A 26,518-nucleotide genomic window follows, 5' to 3' on the forward strand; every position below is an offset into this window, starting at 1 on the left:
CAGCAACAATTAGGCCAGTGTTTACTTGACTAAATAGCCGGGCACCATTACCTATCCAAGTTGACACATGAGCCTAACCATTCCAGTGTTGGTGATAATTAGAATTTGAATTAGAAATTTGTAGGTGAGTAAAAGAAAGAGACATTAGTGAAGAGCAGGAAATATTTTTTAGTCAATAAATAAATGAGAACGCATAGCCCAGGTTGGCCTTCCAAGCTTATCACGTGCTCTCCAGGAAAAGAGGTCTCCGTTTTTATATAGAATCTGAAGTCTGACATGTGTGTGATCTTGGCTAATTGGTACAATGGTTGTGATTTAGATTCCTGGATTCATTGCTGCAGCTTTGACTTCTTGGACTGGTTGTTAAAGAAGTTGTGGTAGGTTCTATGGTCATGGCAGATGGAGTTCAGTGCCATGTCAGCTGGCCCTACTTTGGAGTTTGTGTTTCTGTGTGATGGAGCTGGACTCAGATGTGATCTTTGTTCATAAGCCTCTCCTGTTACTTTTACTGGATCTGTAGTTAGTGCTGTGGTTTAATGTGTACCCAGGGGTCTGAATCTCTGGACTGAGCATGTGATAGCCAGGCCCTGAGCCTCAACAGGCTTGCAACTACTACACTCTGGTTTATTGGACTAACCCCACTCAGCTAACATGGAGGTGAAGAAGGTCAACCACCACACCATGGAGCCTAGAGTGCCTACAACTGAAAGCAGGAGAATTGCATCCAGCATCCATGTGAAATCTAAGCCCCATCTTGATATAGATGTGGAGTGGACACAACCATTCCAGGATCCACAGGATGGAGGAATAGAGTATGGATTAGAGTGGACTTACTGATATTCTATTCATGAACTATTGTGATTAGTAATTGAAAAAAATGTGGCATTGGTGTGGAGAAAGTGGCCATGGTGACTGCTGGGGGTAGGGAGTGGGAGGAAGAGATGTGATGTGTGGGTGTTTTCGGGGCTTGGAGTTATTCTGGGTGTTGCTGCGGAGACAGTCACCAGACATTGTATGTCCTCCTGTGGCCCACTGGGTGGACTGTGGGAGACTGTGGGCTATGTTGTGGACCATTGACCATGGGGTGCAGTGGTGTTCAGAGATGTATTCACCAAGTACAATGAATGTCTCATTAAAAAAAAAAAGAGAGAGAGAGGTTGTGGTAAAGGCTTCTATTGTCATATATATGGTCTGGTCATTGTATATTCAGCTTCTTAAAAAAATAGATATAGAGATAGAGATAGAGGGCTTTTCCCAAAATACAATACCAGTATTATTATTAGAAATATGATTCCTGAAAATAGTTTTAAGATATCTTTTGCAGTTAAATGTGCCTTTTGAATATATTTCACTAGGGACAATAGTCAATAAATAATAGTCCATAAATCTGCTTTAAAGTAATAGTCAATAAATAATCGTCAATAGATGTGATTTAAAGTCACATTAAATATTTTCTGTGTGGTTATTCTCACAGCTTGAAACATTTTCTTTTTATTTTAGAAATTTCCTTTTATTTCATATTTATTTAACTTTATTTTACAATTCCTTTACTTAGGTATATGATCCCAAAGTCAAATCTAGAAAACAAAGTATATTTAGACAAGTCTATATTCTATTGCAAAAGCTTCTATCCTGTTTTCTCCTATAGATAACCATTTTAAAAATTAATTTTATGATTTGTATGTTTCCTTTTTAAATATAAGCAAATACATGTACATCTTTACTTGAATATGTATATTTAAGTTTACATATGTTTCTTATATATATATATATACCACCTTTCATAGATTAAATAATAGCATGCAATACACGTGTATTTCTCCCTCGCCTTTATACTTAATGATGTTTCCTGGAGATCACTCCCAAGCAGTATTTAAACATATTCATTTTTTTCAAGCTGCATATAAACTAGGAAAGCTTTTCTCACTTCAAGAGTGTTGAGGAATCTGCATGTTTTCAATTCTATCATTTTGTGGTTAATTTATTTAAATAAAATATATTTATAATTAAAATTCTTTAAGTAATTATTATGGGCCAGGTTACTATCTCTAGTGTGGCTATTTATATATATTAAATTTTTGCTAAATGTACTTTAGTTTATTTTGTACATAATCATATAAAAATTAGTAAAATTTGTTTTCCATTATAATTCTTTCTTCTTAGTATAGAATTGGTCCTGGAGGAATTGTCATATAATTGATTGGTTGACCTACATGTGCAGTTCAGAGTTTTAAAGATTCTTTTCTGCTTACCAAGAGAAAAGTCTCCTGAGATTCAGAACTTTAGACACATGCAGTCATTTAATTTATCTTGCAGTTTTAAGTGTCACAAAAAGTTCAAAAAACAGTTATAGAGCCATTAAACTAAGGTCTAAGATGTTTTATCTTCGTAATGGGATAACACAGAGAATCTGGTTTGGGGTTTGATCTATAACCTTGTATAACATGCTTTAAATTTTTGTTTAGGCAGTTTGGAAAGGCTTTCTTTTGCGAAAGAAACTGACAGCAGCTTTAGAAGCTATTAAGAATGAGGAATCTGAAGAAGAATATGAAGAAATAGATTTAGAAGACTTTGCATTTGATGAAGTAAGTACTAAGTATAACATATTTATAGTATCATGTTTTAGAGCTAAACCAGTTTCTAAGGTATTTATCTTATTAATAGTGTTACAGATTTTTGCAAATAACACAAGAAACTGCACTACCAAAATTTTTAATACCTTCTTCATTTAGCTTACAAGACACTATAACATGTAAAGGTCACTATAGAATTTTCCAAGAATTCCCATGTACCCTTCAATCAGATTTTCCAGAGGTTAATATTTTATATAATCAAAGTATAATTACCAATATTAGGAAATTAACACTAATAAAATATTATGATCTAACCAAACTTATTCAAAATTTGCCAATTATTCTACTAATATCCTATTTTTATTGTGAGATCCAAACAAGAGTCACATGTTGAATTTAGTTGTCATTTTTCCTTAATCTCCTTTAACCTGAATCAGTTCCTCGGGATTTCTTTGTATTTCATGAACTTGATATTTTTAGAAAGTGCTGATAGAATATCCCTTAATTTGTTTAAATTCAGGTTGTATTTGTTTAAGTCAGGATTGTATTTTTTGGCAAGAATACAACAGAGCTGATATTAGATATTCTTCTCAGTACATCGTAGTTAGAAGATGTTAGAATTTTTAAGGATGTAAAATTATCCTAAATTGCATTTGGACTAACTACAAAATTATAAATGTACTTCTTTAAGCCTTTTTGCAAGCAGATTGGATATAAATTAATATATCTATGAAGCATATGTGAATGAAACAGATTTTCTAAAAGTGGTATAATTACATAATTAAAGAAATAACTTGTTTTTAGTTTTTTCATGTCTAATATGAAACGTGCAGATATTTTGTCAATTTTTCTGCATCTACATACTTGCCATTTCTTTTCCAAGGTTTTTTATACTCTTAAAACTTGATCATGTGATAAACCCTGATCATTGTATTTATAGTATTCTTATATATTAGATGTGTTAATGGGACTTACTTAATTTTTTACAGCACTTAGCCTAGGAACAGGAGAGGTAAAGGACTTGATGTTGAGAGAGAAACTCTTTGAAAAGATTCAACATTTCATCAAAGCATTGAAATTTTCAGGAGTCTAAGGACCTGGGTTATGCTGGGGATATCACCCCCAAAGTAAAGAATAAATTGTTGCTTCTTGCCCTTTCTACCACTAAGAAAGATAAGCAGCATAGTCCATTCTTGGGAATACTTCTCCATTTTAAGAAGACTCAGGGCAAGGGAACTCTTAACAGCGGGTCCATGTTGTGGTGACAAAAGTGGCATCAACTATAGGTCATTCTGTTATTAAATCATTTTTTAAAAATGTGCTAAGGATGTTTTATTGATCAAAAGTGGTTTTAGGTTTCTTTGACTAGATTCCTTCTTACAATAATTAGTGTAATAATTTATTTCTGATTATTTTAGTGTGTTGCCTAGAAAATGAAAATGAGTGATACTATCGTTTACTCCCAATTCTGAAAGTTTCTTAGGATTTCATGTGCGTATATGTGACAGATTAGTGAAAAATTTGACGTTCAATATTACAATATTTTTCAGAATCCAAGCAGGAGAATTAAAATCTATTTCTTATATTTTCTACATTTTTTTCCTGTCAAACATAGTTGACCGAGGGTCTCTAAATTTTATTTCAATACCAAATTATGAATGATAGCTGTAGATGAGGCTAGTGTAACTACAGAATACTGTTGCCCATACCTGAATTTTTATCCTAATTATAGCCTCAGCCTTGATTGAAAGCAAGCCTTTAAAAAATTTCAACATTGTTCCGTTAGGATGGGATACTGCTTTTTCAGACCTGCTGCTTATTAGCTGTTTTTTGAAATGTCAGAGTTGATAACCTTTTTAGTTGATGTATGGATAATATAATTGTAAATTTTCAGTTACTTTGTATCCTTTCTTTTTTCAAAACTCAAATACTCAAAGGGAATGAACTGTTTCCTTCATAAAATTTCCTTATAAAGTCAGTTACTTATTCTTAGGGAGAAATGTGTTTTATTTCTATTTCATGAAAAAACTAGTTGTCTTGAAAATAATGTGAATGCTTTAAAAATACATATATGTTATGTGCAAAACCTTTGTTTACATTCCATTGTAAATTTCTTCCTAAAGTCTTTCAAGATCTATTTAATTTACCTGATTTTGAAAGAGAACTGAGTTAATTGAAGCCTACTTTCTTCACTGGACAGATTTTGTTCATAATGAACTTCAACATAGAAAATACTTTTAGGGAATGATTTGTGTTAGTGCAAGGCCTATTTCTGTTCTTTCTGATCTGATAATACTTACTAAAATAAAATATACCAATCTTCTTGGATATCAACAATATCAAGAAGTCATAGGGAAGCGAATGTGGCTCAAGTGATAAGGCCTCCACCTACCATATGGGAGGAACCCGGGTTCGATCCCTGGGACCTCCTAGTGAAAAAGAAGAGAAAGCGTGTCTGCATGGTGAGCCAGTGCCTGCATGGTGAGGTGAGTGCCCGCACGGTGAGCCAAGTGTCCACATAGTGAGCCAAGTGCCCATGTACGTGCCCATGTGGTGAGCTGAGTGCCTGCATGGTGAGCCAAGTGCCCATGTGAATGTCTGCATGACTAGTCGAGTGCCCACAAGTGCTTGTGTTTTGAGCCAGTGCCTGCACAAGTGAGTCACGCAGCAAGATGATGATGCAACAAAGGAGCAAAGAAGGGGAGAGTAAAGGTGCAGTGCAGCTGAGGCCAGGAACTGAGGTGGCACAATTGACAGGGAACCTCTTCCTCATCGGAGGTCCCCATGATCAAATCCCAGTGACTCCTAGAGGAGAAAGATGAGAAGAGAAGACAAAAAGAGAAATAGATACAGAAGATCATAAGTGAATGGACACAGCAAAAAAACTTCAGGGTGGGGGAAGGGGAGGGGAAGAAAAGTTTAAAAGAAAAGAATTCATAAAGGTTATGGTAGGTGACTATAGAGATATCATTCCAATTTCTTTGCCTAATAGAGTTACACAAATTATCACTGGTAAAATATATGAAATAAGCTGTGTGATCTTTGGGAGGAGTTGGTAACTGAAGAGAAAAGAGAAATAATGTATGATATATTTACCATGCATGCATTTTTATTTTCTGTTTATTTTCTCTCAATTTCAGCTTCCATTTTATAATTTGTATGTGTGTATGCATGTGCACACATGCATACGCTTACTTCCTTTTTTTTTTCATTTGTTTCATTTTTGTTTCCTTTTAGGAAGTACTGGGGATTGAACCCAGGACCCCATACATAGGAAGCAGGCACCCAACTACTAAGCTACATCTGCTCCCTTTAAGTCCTTTTTAAACTTACATTTCTTTGGACCTTGTAAATTATATTTCTACTCATTTCTTATTTATCATTAAAAAAAACTTATTGACGTATATCACTCACTCATACATGAACATACAAAACGAACATGCATAACATCGTAAAGGGCCCCTATACCTCACCATACCACCAATACCTTGCATTGTTGTGAAACAATTGTAAAAAATTATGAAAAGCATAGTCAAACTATTACTACTAACTATAGTCTATATCCACAGTGACTATACCATTCTACATTCCCACCAACAGTGTATAAGTTTCCTATCTCTTCACATCCTCTCTAACACTGGCAGTCTTCTGCTCTAATAGTGACCATTCTAATAGGTGTGAGATGATATCTTATTGTAGTTTTGATTTGCATTTCTTTAATAGTCAGTGATGTTGAACATTTTTTTCTAGTGGTTTTTTTTTTCACCATTTGTATTTCTTCTTTAGAAAAATGTCTATTCAGATCTTTTGCCCATTTTTTTAATCTGGTCATTTTGGTCTATTGTTGAGTTGTAAGATCTCTATATATCATGGATATTAGACCCTTGTCAGATATGTCATTTTCAAATATTTTCTTCCATTGAGTAGGTTGCCTTTTTTTTTTAACAAATCAATTTTATTGATTCATATTAATAAAGCATAAATCCCTCCAAAGTATGCAATTAATGGTATTCGGTACAATCACATAGTTGTGCATTCATCACTCCAGTCATTCTTAGAGCATCTTCATTATTCCAGCAAAAATAACAATTCCCCAAAACCAAAACAAACCAACCAATGAAACAAACAAACCTTATCACCCCTCAGTCTCTCTATGCTTCCCCTGATGCACATAACTGCTATTCTGTTTCTTTCTCTCTAGTTTATTTGTATTTATATTTTGTAAAAAACAGTCTTATATATCAAATACATCATATTTGTATTTTACATGAGGTTTCACTGTTTTATAGTTGAAGTTAAATTTTTTTTCATTTTTAGCTTTTCTTCTAGTAATATTAATGTCCTTAGGCTTTCCCTTTCAACCATTCTTATACCCATATAATAGCTCTGTTAGTCACAAACAGCATGATGTGCTCTCAACGTTTCATTTCATCTCCAAAGACTTACAAACAACTTTTAAACCTATTCTGCACAGATTAGCCATAAGCTTTCCATTTTCTACCCTCCTGTTTTCTGGTGACCTTTATTCTAATTATTAATTCCATGAGTTTACATAATATATTTGTTCATAATTGCACAATCATACAGGGTTTGTCCTTTTGTGTCTGGCCTGCTTCACTCAACATAATGTCCTCCAGGTTCATACATGTTGTCATATACTTCATGGCTTCATTTCTTCTTCCTGCTACATTATATTCCATCGTATGCATACACTGCAATTTTTTTATCCATTCATCAGTTGATAGACACCTGGGTTGTTGCCAATTTTTGCAGTTATGAGTATGCTGCTATGTACATCAGTGTGCAGATGACTGTGTCTCTGCTCTCAGTTCTTCTGCATATATATATAGTAATGATATTGCTGGGTCACATGGCAATGCCATATTCAAATTCCTTAGAAAATGCCACACAGCCCTCCAACCATGGCTGTACCATTCTACTTTCCCACCAACAGTGAATAAGCATTCCTATCTTTCCACACCCTCCCCAATATTTACAGTTTTCTGACTTTTAATAGCAGCTAGTCTAATAGGGGTGAAATGATATCACATTGTAGTTTTGATTAGCATTTCCCTAATAGCTAGTGATGAACATTTTTCCAAGTGTTTTTTTGCCATTTGTATTTCTTCTTTGGAAAATTATCTTTTCAAGTCTTTTGCCTATTTTTTAATTGAGTATTTGTCTTTTTATTGTTGAGTTGTATGATCTCTTTGAATATCATAGATATTAAACCCTTATTGGATATGTGATTGCCAAATATTTTCTCCCATTTAGTTGGCTGCCTTTGACACTTTTGACAAAGTCCTTTGAAGTACAAAAGTGTTTAATTTTGAGGAGGTCCCATTTATCCATTTTTTGGGGGGTGTAAGGTCCAAGAAACTACTGCCCAACACAAGATCATGAAGATGTTTTCCTACGTTTTCTTCTAGGAGTTTTATAGTTATTCCTTTTATATTTAAGTCCTTGAGGTATATTTAAGTCCATTTTGAGTTAATTTTTATGTAAAGTGTCAGGTATGGGTCCTCTTTCTTTTGGGTATGGCTATTAAGTTCTCCCAGCACCATTTGTAGAATGGACTGTTCTGGCCCAGCTGGGAGGCCTTGGCCGCCTTATCAAAAATCAGTTGACTGTAGATGTGAGAGTCTATTTCTAAATTCTCTATTCAGTTCCCTTGGTCAATTCATCTGTCTGTATGCCAGCACTATGCTGTTTTTACCACTGTAGCTAAGTAATATGTTTTAAAGTCAGGAAGTGAGAGTCCTCCAGCTTTGTTCTTTTTAAAAACATTTCTGGCTATTTGGGGCCACCCCTTACCATTCCAAATATATTTTTTACTGGCTTCTCCATTTCTGCAAAAAAAAAGGCTGATGGAATTTTTATTTGGATTGCTTTGATTCATTAAATCAGTTTGGGTAGAATTGACATCTTAACAATATTTAGTCTTCTAATCCATGAACACAGAATGTCTTTCCATTTATTTATGTATTCTTCAGTTTCCCTTAGCAATGTTTTGTAGTTTACTGAATCCAGGTCCTTTATGTTCTACATTAAGTTTATTCCTAAATATTTGATTGATTTATTCACTATTGTAAGTGGAATATTTTTTTCTGATTTCCTCCTCAGATTGCACATCAGTAGTGTATACAAACTGTTGATTTTTGCATAGTAATCTTGTATCCTCCACTTTGCTGAACTCATCTGTTAATTCTAATAGCTTTGTTGTGGATTTTTTAGGATTTTCTATATGTAGGATCATAGCATCAGTGAATAGCGAAAATTTTAATTCTTCCTTTCCTATTTGGGTGCTTTTTATTGCTTTATCTAGCCTAATTGCTCTAGCTAGAACTAGCACAATATTGATTAATAACGGTGACAGTGGGCATCCTTGTCTTGTTCCTGATCTCAGTGAGAAAGCTTTCAGTCTTTCACCATTGAGTACAATGCTGGCTATAGGTTTTTCATATAAACACTTCAGCGTATTGAGAAAGCTTCCTTCTATCCCTATCTTTTGGAATATTTTTATCTTTTAATGTACTTTTGGATTCTGTTTGCAAGTATTTTGTTGAACACAGATATTGGGATTTATTCAGGTTATTGGTCTATAATTTTCTTTTTTTTTTTGGTAGTATTTTTATTTGGTTTTGGTATTAGAGTAATATGGACTTTGTAGAATGAGCTTTGGTAGCATTCTTTCCTGTTCAATTGTTTGGAAATGCTTGAGCAAGATTGGTATTAGATTACTTTTAAAAATTAGTAGAATTCACCTGTGAAGTGATCTGGTCCCAGGCTTTTCATTTTTGGTAGGTTTTTGATGACTGTTTGATCTCTTCACTTGTGATTGGTTTGTTGAAGTCTTCTCTTTCTTCTAGAGTCAGTGTGGGTGGTTCATGTGTTTCTAGAAATTTGTCCATCTCATCTACATTGTCTAGTTTTTTGGCATACAGTTGTTCATAGTATCCTCTTAGGATCTCTCTTTTTTTCTGCGGGGTCAGTAGTAATGTCTCCCCTCTCATTTATGATTTTATTAGCATAGTCTCTTGTTTTCTTTGTCAGTGTAGCTAGGAGTTTGCCAATTTTGTTGATCCTCTCAAAGAACCAACTTTTGGTTTCGTTGATTCTCTCTGTTGTTTTTCTGTTCTTGATTTCATTTATTTCTGTTCTGATTTTTACTATTTCTTTCCTTTGCCTTGGTTTAGGATTAGTTTGCTGATTTTTTTTCTAATACTTCCATTTTTACATGTAGATCTTCAACTTTAGCTCTTCTTCTTTAATGTAACCATTGAAGGCTATAAAATCCCCTCTCAGCACTGCTTTTGTGGTGTTCCACAGGTTTTAATATGTTGTGTTTTCATTTTCATTCATCTCAAGATATTTGCTGAGTTCTTTTACAATTTCTTCTTTGACTCACTGATTATTTAAAAATGTATTGTTTAATATCCATACATTTATGACTTTTCCCTTTTTTCGTCCACTATTGATTTCCAGATTTATTTCACTATGATCAGAGAAAGTGTTTTTTATAATTTCAGTCTTTTTAAATTTATTGAGACTTGTCTTGTAACCCAACATATGGTCTTTTTGGTGAAGGATCCATGAACACTTGAAAAGAATGTATATCCTATTGTTTTGGGGTGCAGTGCTCTATGGATGTCTATTAGGTCCTGTTCATTTATCATATTATGCAAGCTCTCTGTTTTTTGTTTTTGTTTTTTTTTTATTCTCTGTCCAGATGTTCTATCCAATACTGAGAGTAGTGAATTGAAATCTTCAGCTATTATGGTAGAGACATCTATTTCTCCCTTCAGCTTTGCCAGTGTGTGCTTCATGTATCTTGGGGCACTCATGTTAGATACATAAATATTTATTATAGTTATTTCTTCCTGGTAAATTACCCCTTTTATTAATATGTATTGACCTTCTTCATCTTTTATAACTGTTTTGCATTAAAAATCTATTGTGTCCTATATTAGTGCCACTACTCCAGCTCTTTTTTGGTTACATTTGCATGGAATGTCTTTTTCCAACCTTTCACTTTTAACTTGGTTGCAAGTCTCTTGTAGGCAGCATATAGATGGCTTATATATTTTTATCCATTCTGTCTTTCAATTGGGAAATTCAAGCCATTAACATTCAATGTTATTACTGTTAAGGCATTACTTCCTTCATCCATTTTGTCCTTTGGCTTTCTGTTGTCATATCATTCTGTTCTCTGCATTTTTACCCTTTAGTTTACTCTTCCTAATACTCTTCATTTCTAAACTCTTCTCCAAATCTCTTGCTCTTGTTTTTTCCTTTCAGGCTGCAGCACTCCCTTTAACATCTCTTGTAATTCTGGTCTTTTGGTAGCATATTCTATCAGTTTTGGTTTGTCTGAAGACTTTGAACTCACCCTCATTTTTAAAGGACAGCTTTGCCAGATACAGAGTTCATGGATGGCAGTTTTTCTCTTTCTGTACCTTAAATACATCATACCTCTTTCTTCTCTCCTCCATGGTTTCTGATGAGCGATCAGCACTTAATTTTAGTGAGTTTCTCTTGTATGTGATGCTTTGCTTTTCTCTTGCTGCTTTCAGAATCCTCCCTTTATCTCTAATGTTTGTCATTCTGAATATAGTTGCTCAGGTAGATCTATTCACATTTCTTCTGTTGGGTGTGCTTTGTTCTTCTTGGATATTGATATTTATTTCTTTCATAAGGGTTGGGAAGTTCTTGCTCATATTTCCTCAAATATTCTTTCTGCCCCCTTTCCATCCTTTTCTTCTTCTGGGATACTGATAATGCATATGTTTATGTATTTCACATTGTCATTCAATTCCCTGAGATCCTGTTCCATTTTTTCCATTCTCTTCTTTCTATTCTGTCTTTTCAAGCTCAGATATTCTGTCTTTTAAATGACTAATTCTATCTTCAAGCATTTCAAATCTGCCCTTATGTGCCTCTAATGTATTTTTAATCTCATTCATCATATAAGGTCTGTTACTTTTCTTTGCAGGCTTTCAAATTGTTCTTTATGCTTACCCAGAGGCTTCTTAGTATTACCGAGAGTCTTCTTAACATCCTTTATCTCTTTAGTCATATTTTCTTTCAATTCTTTAAATTGACTCAAGAGAGTTGTGTGATTATCACTGGTTAATTGTCTTAAATCCTGTGTCTCTTCAGGATATTTGGTTTGTTCCTTTGGCTAGGCCATGTCTTTCTGTTTCCTAGTATGGCTTGTAAATTTTTGTTGGTTTCTAGACATCTGAATATATTGAATTTGCTCTCATGGCCAATTCTCTCTCTTGCCTATTGTTTTTTATTTTTTCCCCAGATCTTCTTTAATATTTGATTCAACTTATTCTAAATCTTTAAATTTGCCCAACTTATGCCAGGGACTCACTAATGGAGTACACATTTTCTCCCAGGGGTTAGAGTACAGAGACCCCAAATCTGTTTTTAATCCGTGCAATTTCAAGACCAGCCGACAGCTGGTGCTCATTGGTGCACTTTTCCATGGAGGTGTTCTCTGGGTTTTCTGTGTTTTGGTCTGGTCAGAGCTAGTATTCAAAGCAGGCTCTGCTGGCAGAATGCACTGAAGAAAAGCCCCTCAACCCCCACTCACTCCCTTTTCCCTTATAATAGCTGACAGGGAGGAGGGTGTCTGTTTCCCTCTCTGTCAGGTGCAGTGAGCCAGTAGTTTCATCCCACCTTGATATCTTGATGGTGGAAGAGGGGACCCCTTATCATCCATGGTGTGGATTTGATAACTCACATCTTTTTGTTTCTGGTTCCTTGCCTCTCTGCCTCTCACCCTTCTGGGACTGTGAAGCACTATCCTGTCTACTGACCCCCAAAGCAGCTCCCTTGGACAGCTTATGACTCTGTCTCCATTGTTTTTGCAAGAGAGTTGAGCACTGCCTGCCTAATCCGACACCATCTTCCCACAATCCCCTAGATTGACTTTTTCTTTTTTTCATAAAGTCCTTTGAGGTACAGAAGTGTTCATTTTGAGATCCTATCTATTTTTTTTCTTTTTGTCACTTGTACTACTACAAGGTCTTCTAGATGTTTCCCTATGTTATCTTCTAGGAGTTTTATCATCGTCACTTCTATGTTTAGGTCTCTGATTGATTTTGAGTTGATTCTTATATAGCGAGTAAGATAAGGGGTCCTCTTTTCTTTTGGTTTGTGGATCAGTTTTCTCATCAACATTTGTTGAAGAGACTGTTCTGTCCCAGAAAGGTAGACTTGGTAGGCTTATCAAAAATAGAGTTTACCATGGAGGTGAGGGTATATTTCTGAACTCTCAGTTCAAGTCTATTGATCAATGTATCTGTCCTTATGCCAATACCATGCTGTTTTGACCCCTATAGCTTTATAATACACTTCAAGATTAGAAAGTGTGAGTCCTCCAAATTTGCTCTTCTTCTATAGGATGTTTTTGGCTATCCAATACCCCTTTCCCTTCCAAGTAAATTTGGTGATTGACTTTTCTATTTCTGAAAGTGAGCTGTCGAAAATTTGAATTACATTGTGTTGAATATGTAAATCAGTTTGGGTAGAATTGACATCCTCATCATGTTTAGCCTTCCAGCCCATGAACATGGAATGTCCTTCCATTTGTTTAGGTCTTTTGTGATGTCTTTTAGCAGTTTTTATAGTTTTCTCAATACAGCTCCTTTACATTACTGGTTAAATTAATTCCTAGATATTTGACTTTTTTTGTTGCTATTGTAAATGGACTTTTTTTTCTTGATTTCCTCATCAGTTTGCTCATCACTAGTGTATAGAAACACTACTTATTTTTGTGTTGATCTTGTGTCATGCCACTTTGCTGAACTCATTCATTAGCTCTAATAACTTTGTAACTAATAAATAACATTTATTAGCTCTAATAACTTTTTAAAATATAGTATCATGTCATCTGTCAACTAAGGGGGTTGCAGAGCCCTCTTCCCAAGAGAGGAGGGAGGGAGGGGCACAATCTACATCAAATTCAGATTTTGGCCAGCAAACTCGGTCTACTGCATTGAGGGGATCACACACTGCTAAGCTGAGTGGAACCAAGACATTGTTTGCCCTGAAAGAAGCAAGGAGCTAAAAATAATTTGCCTTCTCAAACATCCTCCTATAGCCCTAGGCTGGTTACTGAGGACATAGAGTGAGGGAGGGTGTGGAAGGCCAAGGAAGGAGAACAGATTCTGAGAAAGTTTGCTTGTGAGGCTTGGCCCACCATGAAGACTTTGCTTCTGCACTATACGCCTGCAGATTTACAGTGAATGCATTGCCCCCTAGCATCTTGGGTCTGGCTGAGAAATATGCCAAAGAGCACTGTCAGGTGATTGATCAGAAAAGTGAACAAAAAGAAAGGAAATGTAATAAATAGATAGATAGATAGATAGATAGATAGATAGATAGATAGATAGATAGATAGATAAGGCAGTCAGATGCCTTTACTTCCCCCCCTCTTCAAGGCCCTTGAAAAGTGTTGTGCACCCCATTACTGGGTCCTTAGTCCTGTTTTGAGCATTTTAAATGGGGCAATCCTAAATATCTAGAGCAAATTGAACCAAGGCTCAAAGAACAGTGGTAGCACACAGCTACTTAACAGTAAATCCGTAGGCAAGAGAGAGATCCTGAGCATCAGAGTAAACTCAGCATAATAATCAGATGTTCAAACATCAGCAAAAAAAAAAAAAAAAATTATAAGCCATACTAAGAAAAAGGAAGCTATAACTCAGGCAAGGAACAAATCAAAGCTCCAGATGAGACACAGGACTTGTAACAACTAATCAATGACGTTCATTCAAATCTCCTAAATCACATCATGGAGTTGGAATACAACATGACTAAAGAAATAAAAGACATTAAGAAGACACTGGGTGAGCATAAAGAAAAATCTGAAATCTTGGATAGAAGATAACAGAGATTACAGGAATTAAAGGCATAAAAAGTGAGCCTCAAACTGCAATAGAAGCATACAACAGCAGATTTGAAACATACCATTCACATCAATAGATAAAAAAACTAGACAGTAGTTCAACAAGGAAACAGAACTTGAACTTATGATAAATAAACTGACCTGACATACTATACAGAACATCGCACCCCAAATCAGCATTTATACATTCTACCCAAGTGCTCATGAAGCTGCTTACAGTATAGACCACATGCTGGGTCACAAAACAGCTCTCAATAAATTTAAGAAGATTGAAATTATACCAATAGCTTTCTTTGATCATAATGGAATGAAACAGGAAATCAGTAATAGATGGGACAGGAAAATTCACAAATATATGGAGACTAAACAGCACAGTGTTTTGACCCATAATCAGTGGATCAAAGAAGAAATTGCAAGTGAAGGTAGTAGATATCTCAAGACAGATGAGAATGAGAACACAATTTATCAAAACTTATTGGATACAACAAAGGCATTGCTAAGAGGGAGGTTTATAGCCCTAAATCCCCATATTTAAAAAGGAGAAAGAGCTAAAATCCAAGGCCTAACTGAAACTATTTAACCTGAAGAAAAGGGGGAAATGGAAAGGACAAATGAGTTAATATGGCTATGAGTCTCCAAAAAGAGCCAGGAGGTTATCAGAAGGGTTGCCCTTATGCACACCTGAGCAGAGTCCCAGAGACAGCTAAAGTAGATACAACCCCAGGTATTGGTTCTCCTGAGGGCTGCAGAGACCCACAGGTTCTATGGTCATGGCAGATGGAGTTCAGTGCCATCTCAGTTGGTCCTACTTTGGAGTTTGTGTTTCTGTGCAATGGAGCTGGACTTAGATGTGATCTTTGTCCACAAGTCTCTCCTTTTACTTATACTGGAACTGTAGTTGGTGCTGGGGTTTAATGTATACCCAGGGGACCTGAATCTCTGGACTGACCATGTGATAGCCAGGCCCTGAGCCTCAACAGACTTGCAACTCCTACACTCTGGTTTATTGGACTTTCCCCACTCAGCTAACATGGAGGTGAAGAAGGTCAACCACCATACCAGGGAGCCAAGACTGTTTGCAACTGAAAGCAAGAGATTTACATCCAGCCTCCATCTGGAATCTAAGCCCCCTCTTGATATGGATGTGGAGTGGACACAACCATTCTAAGGTCCACAGGATGGAGGAATAGAGTATGGATTAGAGTGGATTTACTGATAATCTATTCATGAACTATTGTGATTAGTAATCGAAGAAAATGTGGTATTGGTGTGGAGAAAGTGGGCATGGTGGCTGCTGGGAGTAGGGAGTGGGAGGAAAAGATAAGATGTGGGGGCATTTTTGGGACTTGGAGTTGTCCTGCATGGTGCTGCAGGGACAAATAACGGACATTGTATGTTCTCCCATGATGCACTGGGTGGAATGTGGGAGAGTGTGGGCTATGATGTAGACCATTGACCATGAGGTGCAGCAGTGCTCAGAGACTTATTCACCAAATGCAATGAATGTCTCATGATGATGGAGAAGATTGTTGTTATGGGGGGAGGAGTGGGGTGAGGGGGGTGGGGGATATATGGGGATCTCATATTTTTTTAATGTAATATTAAAAAAATAAATAAAGACAAAAAAAAAAACAGCAAACCAATCCCAAAGCAAACAGAAAGAAAGAAATAACAAAGATTAGAGTGAAAATAAATGAAATTGAGAACAAAAAAAAGAGAAAATCAACAAAACTGTAAGTTGGTTCTTTTAGAAGATCAATAAAATTGACAAAGCCTTAGCTAGACTAACAAAGAAAAAAAAGAGAGAGAAGATGCAAATAAAATCATGAATGGGGGGCACTACAACTGACCACACAGAGATGAAAAAGGATCATAAGAGGATATTATGAGAAACTGCATGGCAACAAATTAGATGACCTAGATGAAATGAACACATTCCTAGAAATGCACAACCTACATTGACTCTACAAGAAATACAGAAACTAAACAAACCAATTACAAGCAAAGAGATTGAAATAGCCATCAAAAATCTTCCAACAAAATAAGTCCAGGACCAAATGGCTTCACAGGTGAATTCTACCAAACATTTTGAGAAGACTTAATAACAATTAAGTTTAATTGTTTAAACTCTTCAAAAAAAATTGAAAAGGAGGGAAAGTTATCCCATATATTTCATGGAGCCAATATCACTCTAATTGTAAAGCCAGATAAAGATTCTACAACAAAAGAAAATTACAGACCAATCTCCCTAATGAACATAGATGCAAAGATTTTCAACAAAATACTTGCATATCAAATCCAACAGCACATTAAAAAGAATTATGCACCATGATCAAGACAGCTTTATCCCTGGTACGCAAGAGTGATTCAACAAAGAAAATCAATTAATGTAATACACCGCATTAACAAATTGAAGGATAAAAAAACACTTGATCACCTCTATTGGTGCAAAAAAAATGCATTCGACAAAATCCAGCATCCTCTCTTGATAAAAGCACTTCAAAAGATATGTATAGAAGCAAAGTTCCTTAACATAATAAAGGGCATATATAAAAATCCCACAGCCAACATTGTTCTCAGTGGGGAGAGGTTGAAAGCTTTCCCTCAAAGATCAGAAACAAGACACGATGCCCACTATCACTACTGTTATGTGACATTGTGTTAAAAGTTCTGACAAGAATAATTAGGCATGAAAAAGAAAGAAAAGACAGCCAAATTGGAAAAGACAAAATAAAACTCTCAGTATTTCTACTCATTTAATGCATATTCTTTATTTCTTTTTAAAAATTTTCTATAACATAACATACAATGTTCAGTAAAGGTGTACATATCTTAAGCATACAGTTCTGTGATTTTTAAAAAATATATGCATCCACACAGTCACTACCCAGATCAAAGTATAGAACATAAACATCACAGACTTCCTCATATTCTCTTCCACTATTCAGACTCCCATTATCATTTTGCCCACACTGAACTTCATAAAAATAAAAATGAGCGTATCCTTTTTGTCTAGCTTCCACAATATATTATTTTCCCGAGATTTATCCATTTTTTGAGTGTAGCCATAATTAATTCTTTTTAATTGCTATATAGTATTGTATTATATGAATATACTACCTTTTAAAATACTTTCTACTGTTGACGGACTTTGGGTTATTGCTAATACTGCCCATTAAGACTGAAGATGCTGTGAATATTCTTGTACATATCTTTTTTTTTTAGTAGCATTTTTTAATTGTCTTTTTTTTTAGAGATAAATAGATCGCAGAAAAAGTTACGTTAAAAAACATAAGAGGTTCCCATATACCCCCCCACACCTGCTATCATTCTTGTACATGTCTTTTTGATGCACATTTTCACCCATTCCTGGTGGAAATATAATTGTTGGGTCATAAGTTATAACTACATTTAGCAGATGGTGGCCAACACTATACCAAAGGATTGTTCAATTTACAGTCCCATCAGCAGAATATGAGAGTGTCACCTGTGCTCTATCCTCACAACACTGTTTTCATGTCTCTCCACTTCCCACCCTGCCTTCTTGTAAGTTTGTTATGGTATCTTATTGTTCTATTTTTCAATTCCCTCATCATGTTCACTACCTTATCATATGCTTTATGACCATTTAGATATACACTTTTGCAATGTTCTTGTTCAAATGTTTTGTTCATTTTTCAACTGGGTTGTCCATCTTTTTCTTAATGATCCATATAAATTGTTCATGAACAGGAAGTTTCTAATTTTAAATTTAAAAATAAATTAATTTTTGTGATTTATATAAGAAATCTTTGCCTACTCCATGGTCATTAAGATATTATCTAATATCATTAAGATATTCTAGAAACTCTATTATCTTAACTTTTAATATTTAATTCTATGAATAATTTCTGTGTATAATATGAGGAAAGTGTCAGATTTCCCCCCACCTGCAAATGAATTTCCAGAACCATTTATTTTAAAGACAGTTCTTTTCACACCGAATTGCGGGAGGAACTTTACTGAAATTTAAGTAACTGTTTACACGTGTTCTCTACATGTATCAATGTATCAATTTTTATTGATGGTATCCTCTCAGCACTGTATTGGTTACTGTAGCATTATAATAAGTCTTGATTTATAGTCTTATGAGAACTTCATTTCTTTTTCCTACTCTTCCACACTGAATTTGTCTCTATTGACTTTTTCTTTCTATATTGATTTTAGAAATACCCTATCAATCTCTGCAATAAACATTAGCATTTTCCCTGGGATTGCAATGGTTACATAAATCAATTTGAGATAACTAATATCTTTAGAATATTGTATTTTCCAAATGAACATAGAATACCCACCATTTCTTTAATCCATTTAAAATTTCTCTCCCTAATGCTTTGGAGTTTTCTTCATAGCAGTTTTTGTACCTTTGGGGTTTTTTTGCTTAGATTTATTCCTAGGTATTTGATGTTTTCAAATGTTATTCTAAATTGGCATATATATAAATACAGACTATTTTTGTATATTGATCTTATTCAAACACTTTACTGAAATCACTGATTAATTCTAATAAGGTTGTCTGTCAGAACTTTTTGGTATTGTATCTGTACATAGAATGTCATCTGATAAAAATTATAATTTTTTTGTCCAATCCTTATGCCTGTTATTTATTTTCCTTACCTTATTGTCTTAAATACTACTTCCAGTATAATGTTGCATAGAGGTAGTGTCTACAGGTATCCTTTTCTAGTTGCTGGTATCAAAGTGAAATCTTTCTAAGTAAGCTGTTTCCTGAGATTTCTTATAGAAAATCTGTAGATTTTAACTTCTTATAGAAAGTTAAATTATGGAATTTAAAATCTACAGATTTAACTTTCTTACTACCTTCCTACCTTGGCACGAGGTTATTTTATGGTTATATGATGATGATTCTCTATGTGATTTGACTTATATCAAATTCATTTTCTGCATCTAACATAGATTTTATTTTTTATTTATTTATTTATTTTTTAAAGATTTATTTATTTATTTAATTTCCCCCCCTCCCCTGGTTGTCTGTTCTTGGTGTCTATTTGCTGCATCTTGTTTCTTTGTCCGCTTCTGTTGTCGTCAGCGGCACGGGAAGTGTGGGCGGCGCCATTCCTGGGCAGGCTGCACTTTCTTTTCACGCTGGGCGGCTTTCCTCTCGGGCGCACTCCTTGCGCGTGGGGCTCCCCCACGCGGGGGACACCCTTGCGTGGCACGGCACTCCTTGCGCGCATCAGCGCTGCGCATGGGCCAGCTCCACACGGGTCAAGGAGGCCCGGGGTTTGAACTGCGGACCTCCCATGTGGTAGACGGACGCCCTAACCACCGGGCCAAGTCCGTTTCCCGTGCATCTAACATAGATTTTAAATGTTAGATAATATTTTTCTTTCTAGAATCAACCAACTTAGCTGTAACACATTATCTTTTTTATATGTAAATATATTCCATATTTTGTTTATAATTATTGAATTTATGTTAAAGAAGAGATTGGGCCTGTGATTTTCTTTCCTGTAATCTTCTCTCTTCAGGTTTTGGCCTCAGGGTTATATTTTGTTACAAAGTGTTTCTACTTGTCTTAGCTTCCCAAGGTTACCATGACAAATCCCACAACTTGGTTTGCTTTAACAACAGGAATTAATAGTCTCATGCTTTGCAGGCTAGAAGTCCAAAATCAGTGTATCACCAGGCCATGCTTTCTCCTGGAATCTGTAGCATTCAAGTACTGGCTTCATTTCTACCTCAATTACCTTGCAATACCTGTCTCTAACTTCCACTTCTGTGTCCAATATTCTTTACTTATAAGGACTTAAAACATATTGAATTAAGGCTCACTCTTGTTTAGTCTGGCTACATCTTAACTAATAACATCTTCAAAAGTCCTATTTACAAATAGGTTCATACCCACAGGACAAGTGGTTAGGACTTGAACCTGTATTTGTGGGGGACATGATTCAATTCTTTACACTGTTTCTTTTTTCTGAAATGGTTTGTTATGTTATTTGCTTAACAGTTTATCTCAAGATATTTATTCCATTTGGGGGAAAATTCCATGTGCACTGGAAAGGAATAGGCATTCTACAAATGTTATATATATTATTAATTAAATTTCAATAACTTCAAGCTTAGTATGTATGCTGGTTTGAGTCTTTTATGGACCCCAGTAAATTTTATTCTTAAGCTAGCCCATTCCTGTGCACATAAACCTATTTATGTGGGTTCTTTTTCTTAGATCACTTTGGTTAAGTCCTTTGATTAGATTATGGGATCCAAAATGGACCTTACTCCTTTACTGGGTCTTATATAAACAGAGGAAAGAGAAGAGGAAACGCTGCCAGTTTACCCTACTATGTGACAGAGGACTCCAGGATTGTCTGCAGCTATAGAAAGACAGAGAAACCCTGATTAGTTCAAACAAGGCAGAGGCTGAAATCAGTGGAGGAGCCAAAGCTGAAGCAACAAAGCCCACAGGAGAGGGCATAGATGAGCCACATGCTTGGTCACATACAGCTGAGCTCAGGGAGAAAGTGAGCCAGAAAGACTGGCCGTCATTTTGCTTTGCCACGTGGCAGGAGTCCAGGATTGCCAGCAAACAACATTTGGTGAGACAGCATCTCTGGTGAAGCCTTGATCTGTACATTTTCACAACTTCAGAATTGTAAGCTTGTACCCTAATAAATTCTCATTATAAAAGCCAACTCTTCTCTGGTATTTTGCATTGACAGCCTGTAGTAAAATAAAACCATGTGTTTGTTAAAATCTTACCTATCATTAGTGGTTTTTTTTGTTTTGTTTTTCTTGGTATTCTGTCATTTTCTGAGAAAAACTATGACTTTGAATTTTCTGAGTCACCTTTTAGTTCTGTCAATTTTTAACTCACACTTTAAGGTTATGTTATTAAGTATATACCCATTTAGGTGTGTTTTATCATTTTATCATTGACACTGTCATCATAATAAATCTCTCTCTTTAATTATAATTTTGCTAAATGTCTAGAATTCTCCTTCCTCTGACATTTTCTTATCTATAACAGCCTTCTTTTGACTATTTTCATAATATAACTTTTCTATCCATTTCCACCATTACTGTGCTTTTCTATTTAAAGTGTGTTTCTTATAACAGCATGTAAATTTTGTTTATATTTCATTCTGATTATTATTTTCTTTTTAATAGAGTATTTAAACTATGAAATTTATTATAATTAAGAGTATAATAAATATTTATATCTACCATCTTTCTCTTTTTCTTATCTGTTCTATGTCCCTTTCTTTCCTTCTTTGGCATGATTCAAATATGCTGCTGTTCTTTTCTTCCCCTTTGTATGCTTTTTAGTTAGTGGTCACACTTCTCTATACACTTCATTATTTCATGCATTAACATACTTCCATCTGGGCTCTTTTTCCTTTTGCCTGAAGGACTCTCTTTAATATTTTAGTTCAGATCAATGCTTTATTGACTGAAAATCTCTTTATTTTATTTTAAATTTCAAAGGTTATCTTTCTTAGTATAGAATTCTAGGTAAGCTTTCAATGCTTTAAAGGTGGTGTTCTATTGGTTTCTGACTTCCATAGTTTTGGTTGAAAAGTCTGCCATATCTTTTTTACTCTGATAATATTGCCCACATCCCGGCTACTTTTAATGTGTTTCTCTTTGACTTTGGTTTTCAGCCTAAGTATGATTTTACTTATATTAACCCACATAGGGGAAATACAAATACAAATAATACAAAATTATTAAATCTGTGGTTGCTATCTTTTATCAGTTTATGGAGTTTCTTGGCCAGTTATTTGAAATATTGATTCTTCCTCATGTCTTTCCTTTGATGAACATTCCACAAACACATGGGTTAGAAATTTTCACCATTTCTCCATGTATTTTTCAAACTCTTTTCTGAATTTTTCCTTTATTTTTCTTTGTTTTAATCTGAGTTTTTCATATTGACAAATGTTGTAGCTCAATTGTTCTTCTGCTCTATCTAAAGTTCTATTAACATAATGAGTTAATTATTTCAATTATTCTATTTTTCAGTTCTAGAATTTCCATTTGATTCTTTTATGAATTTCAATTCTCTGTCAAATTTTTATATCTTTTTACTATATTTTCTTGAACATATCAAGTAATGTGTTTTCAAAACCTTCTCAGTAAATTGTAATATCTGGATCACTTGTAGTTTTATTTATGTTGATTATTTGTCACTGGGTTTTTAGTCAGGTTGTCCTCTTTCTTGACTTTTAATCTCTGATAAAATACCAGACATTATATATATAAAAAGTATAAAGGTCCTGGAAGATGTTATCTTTCTCTAAGAAATTTAATTTTATTCTAGCAGGCAGACAGGGTAAAGGCAGGCTACTTTGATCCTTTTGAAGTTTGTTTTCAAGCTTTAATATGGTGGATCTGTTTCTTGTTTCTCTTATGGGTGAGCCCATATGGTGGATCTGTTTCTTGTTTCTCTTATGGGTGAGCCCATTTGGTGTCTCATCTGAAAGCCTGGATTATTTACCAGGCTTTCTTCATCAAATTGGTCCCTGAACTCCAATCCCTTTTTCCATAACACTGTGTGACTGAAAAAAATTCTGCTTCGCTCTTTAGCACCCAAGATCTTGCTATGTACTTTGTTTCTAGACATTTCAACTACACATGTACTGCTTGGAACTGGCAAGCACACTGAAGAGAAATTGCGAACATGATTTTGAGCTTGTATTTCTGGGGTTCTCTCCTCTCTGAGATCTTGGTTTTACAAATCCTAACTGACTTGGTATCCATGAACTTCACCTTTGATCTCTTTATCCCAGTGAAATTGCTGCATGCAGGCCTCAGATTTCTTCTTGGTTTATCTTATCTGTAAATATAGTTGAGAAATGTCTCAGGGAAAATGTGCAGAGAAATATAAGACTCACATCAGCATAAAGCTCTATTTCATGGGATCTTAGCCCTTTAAGCCCTGGCTGCTTTGATTGACCTTGAGTACTTTCAGTTCATTTATTAATCTAATGTTTATAGATATTCCTTGTTGGCTCTTAATTCTAATTCCAGCTATATCATCATGGCCAGAAGTGAAAGCTTATAAATGAATTTTTTCATTTAAGATGAAGCCATGAAGCCAGTTCTAATGACTCTTCCTAGCATAGTGAATAAAATAGTTAAGATTTCTGTGCATACAGACAGTAGCTAAATATATATATGAGTATATAGTGTGCTGTAAGATATTGAAAGTTACTATAAAAATAAGCAAGTTTAAGGGATAAAGCATATCAGTTTGTGTAGGTATAAGATTTAGTGGTCAGGGAAGGTATAACCATTTGAGCAGAGATCTGTAAAGGAAGTGATGGAATAAGTCATAGAGTAAGACTATTTTGAGATAAGTGTAAAGCAAGCCTTGAAATAAGTATATTCTTAGAATATTAAAGGAACAGAGAGTTTACAATAGGTAGAGCTGAGTAATAATAGAGGAGAAGAGCCAGAAAGAAGGGAAGAAAGAGAGAAATAATCAGGGATCAGTCCATATTAGGCCTAGAATATAATGAAAGGCACTTTATTTTATTTTAAATTGGATTTTGATCAAAGTTGTTAAATGTTAGCATTTAAATTTTAAATAAATGGCTGTCTTTGCCATTCAGAGATTATAATTTAGGGGGACTAGGAATTAAAGCTAAGTACCAATTAGGAAGCTATGGTTATTTTGTTTTCCTTTGACCTTTTTTTCCTTTTTCCATTGCCACCACTTTATTTTAAGATACTCTTAAAATTTCAGATAATGCAAACAAATTACCAGGGTGTCCCTTTTTCTTTTTCCCTCTGTCAAATTGTCCTGTGTACAGGTAAAAGCTTGGTGTGACCAGATTTCCCTTTAATCACTTAATTACATGATTAAAATTGTTCCCATTTGTTTTTGGATTAAGTTCATACTCCTATGGATTTTTAAGGCATATAGTAATATAATCATACACATTTATTCCAACTTATTTATTTTTTCATTTTCAATAAAAAATATTGACTGTTTGCAGTATAGCAGATGCCATGACTTGGATAGGTATATGGACAGATATAACATGGCCACAAGCTTAGCAGATGACAGAAATATATTTGGATAAATAAGTAAATTTCAATTGCTGTAAGAGAAATAAATATAAAATTTTCTAGATGAATTAGACAGTCTCCAGTCAGTAATCTTTTTTTTCCAAAGATTTATTTATTTATTTATTTATTTATTTATTTATTTATTTATTTATTTCTCTCCCCTCCCCCCACTCACCCTGGTTGTCTGTTCTCTGTGTCTATTTACTACGTCGTCTTTGTCCACTTCTGTTGTCAGCGGTCCAGGAATCTGTGTTTCTTTTTGTTGTGCATCTTGTTGCGTCAGCTCTCCGTGTATATGGCACCATTCCTGGGCAGGCTGCATTTTCGTGCTGGGCCGCTCTCCTTACAGGGCGCACTCCTTGCGTGTGGGGCTCCCCTACGCGGTTTGAACCGCAGACCTCCCATGTGGTAGACGGACGCCTAACCACTGGACCAAGTCCTCCGCCAGTCTGTAATCTTTTGTTGTTGTTTTTGTTTTGTTTTGTTTTGCTGATGCAATAGCAAGAGCATGTAAGAACTCTTTCCTTCTTTCAGACTCTGCCCATCCTCCACTTCAAAACCTGCATCATTAAAATTTTTGTTGCATTTATTTGTTATGTCTCTGAAATGTAATTGCACTTACAAATGGTTAATCATGGGCATATTAATAACCAAGATTCACTTTGTTTTATTTTTATTAAGTAAAGTTTATCTAATAAAAGAATTATTTATCAAGTGTCAAGAACTCTGAGGCATCTGAGATTTTATCCTGCACTGCAAGCTAACAAGTTAAGCTGCCAAGATTCCTGGGTCAGAAGCAAAAGAATTTATTATTTGTCACAGCAGTTGCTTCATGTTCACAACAGTTTCCTTTGCCCTCCAAGATCCACTAGGGCAATGTTGAGTTGCTCAGGTGGATGCTGTGCACATAGCAGATGTGTATCAAGAATCTCTGAGCCCAAGAATCTCATAAAAATATTCTAGCAAACATTCCTGTCCTGTACTCCAGAGGAAGTCATTATATCTATTATACTCAATAGCAAACAAATTTGACCTTTGTCCAGGAAGGAAATGCTGAAATAGTATCTCTGTCTTCCATGTCTTTTACCCATATGAATATCCTTCAATGGGCAATGCAGAACAAAAGCTATCACAAGTCATGAAAAATGTGAGAGACCCATGGAGAACTGTCTTTCAGCTATATCCATCTTTGTTTTTACATTGCAAATTTTCTCATGAGTATATCTCTGCAGTATCTACTCTGGCTGGTCTGATCAATAGGGGCTGGAGTAAAATCCATTAGAACTGTTTCATGATTAATTTAATTATGATTGCTACCCACTGTACTATAAGCAGCAAAATGAGATCAACCTGCAGCATTAACCTCTTCCAAACCCCCCAGGATCCTAGACCAAACCATTTAGACACATTACATCAATCATCATAGATTACCTTAGAAATCCAGGTGGTAGTCTCCTTAAATTTTGGTTTTGAATTTCCCATTAGGCTTAAGGCATGATTTTAGGTAATAGGTGGATGTATAAAAATTACACAGACATGTCCTTGGTCCACAAGGAAAATGTCTAGAGCAAGTCTATCACCTATAACAACCTTGGGCCAGTGAATTGAGGTTGACCTTAATGCCTTCCAATGCCCTAGTAGTATTTACTCAAACCCTTAAATGTCTGTTACAACTACAACACCTTCAAGATGGTATTTGTCTTCTCAAAGGAATGATTGTGAGTGGGACTGAGGAAGGCATCAGAAGTGTATTTTTTATGGAGAAAGTTGGACATGGGACCATTCACTGATCTCTCCATAGGCTACTTATTAAAGTTAAAGAGAATAACTACTAAACCTTCCATCAGAACTATCTGTCAGGGGATGGCAGACCCAGCAGTCAGTTATATTTAAGGTACATGAAGCAGTTTGGGAGAATCATACAGGGGCATTTTCCTTGTGAAAG

At 35.1% G+C, this 26,518-nt stretch overlaps 1 protein-coding gene across 6 annotated transcripts in view; it reads left to right on the top strand.

Annotated features, from left to right (window-relative positions):
- The window catches only part of LRRIQ1 (leucine rich repeats and IQ motif containing 1), a 258,148-nt gene that overhangs the window by 117,965 nt on the left and 113,665 nt on the right, over positions 1-26,518 (top strand). For all 6 annotated transcript variants that reach the window (XM_058308513.2, XM_058308508.2, XM_058308506.2 and 3 more), the window contains one exon: positions 2,466-2,585. In XM_058308513.2, the coding sequence (XP_058164496.1) occupies positions 2,466-2,585 (120 nt within the window). The remainder of the gene's footprint in view (positions 1-2,465; positions 2,586-26,518) is intronic.

Source organism: Dasypus novemcinctus, chromosome 12, assembly GCF_030445035.2.
Source record: "Dasypus novemcinctus isolate mDasNov1 chromosome 12, mDasNov1.1.hap2, whole genome shotgun sequence".
In the NCBI taxonomy this organism is placed as follows: Eukaryota; Metazoa; Chordata; class Mammalia; order Cingulata; family Dasypodidae; genus Dasypus; species Dasypus novemcinctus.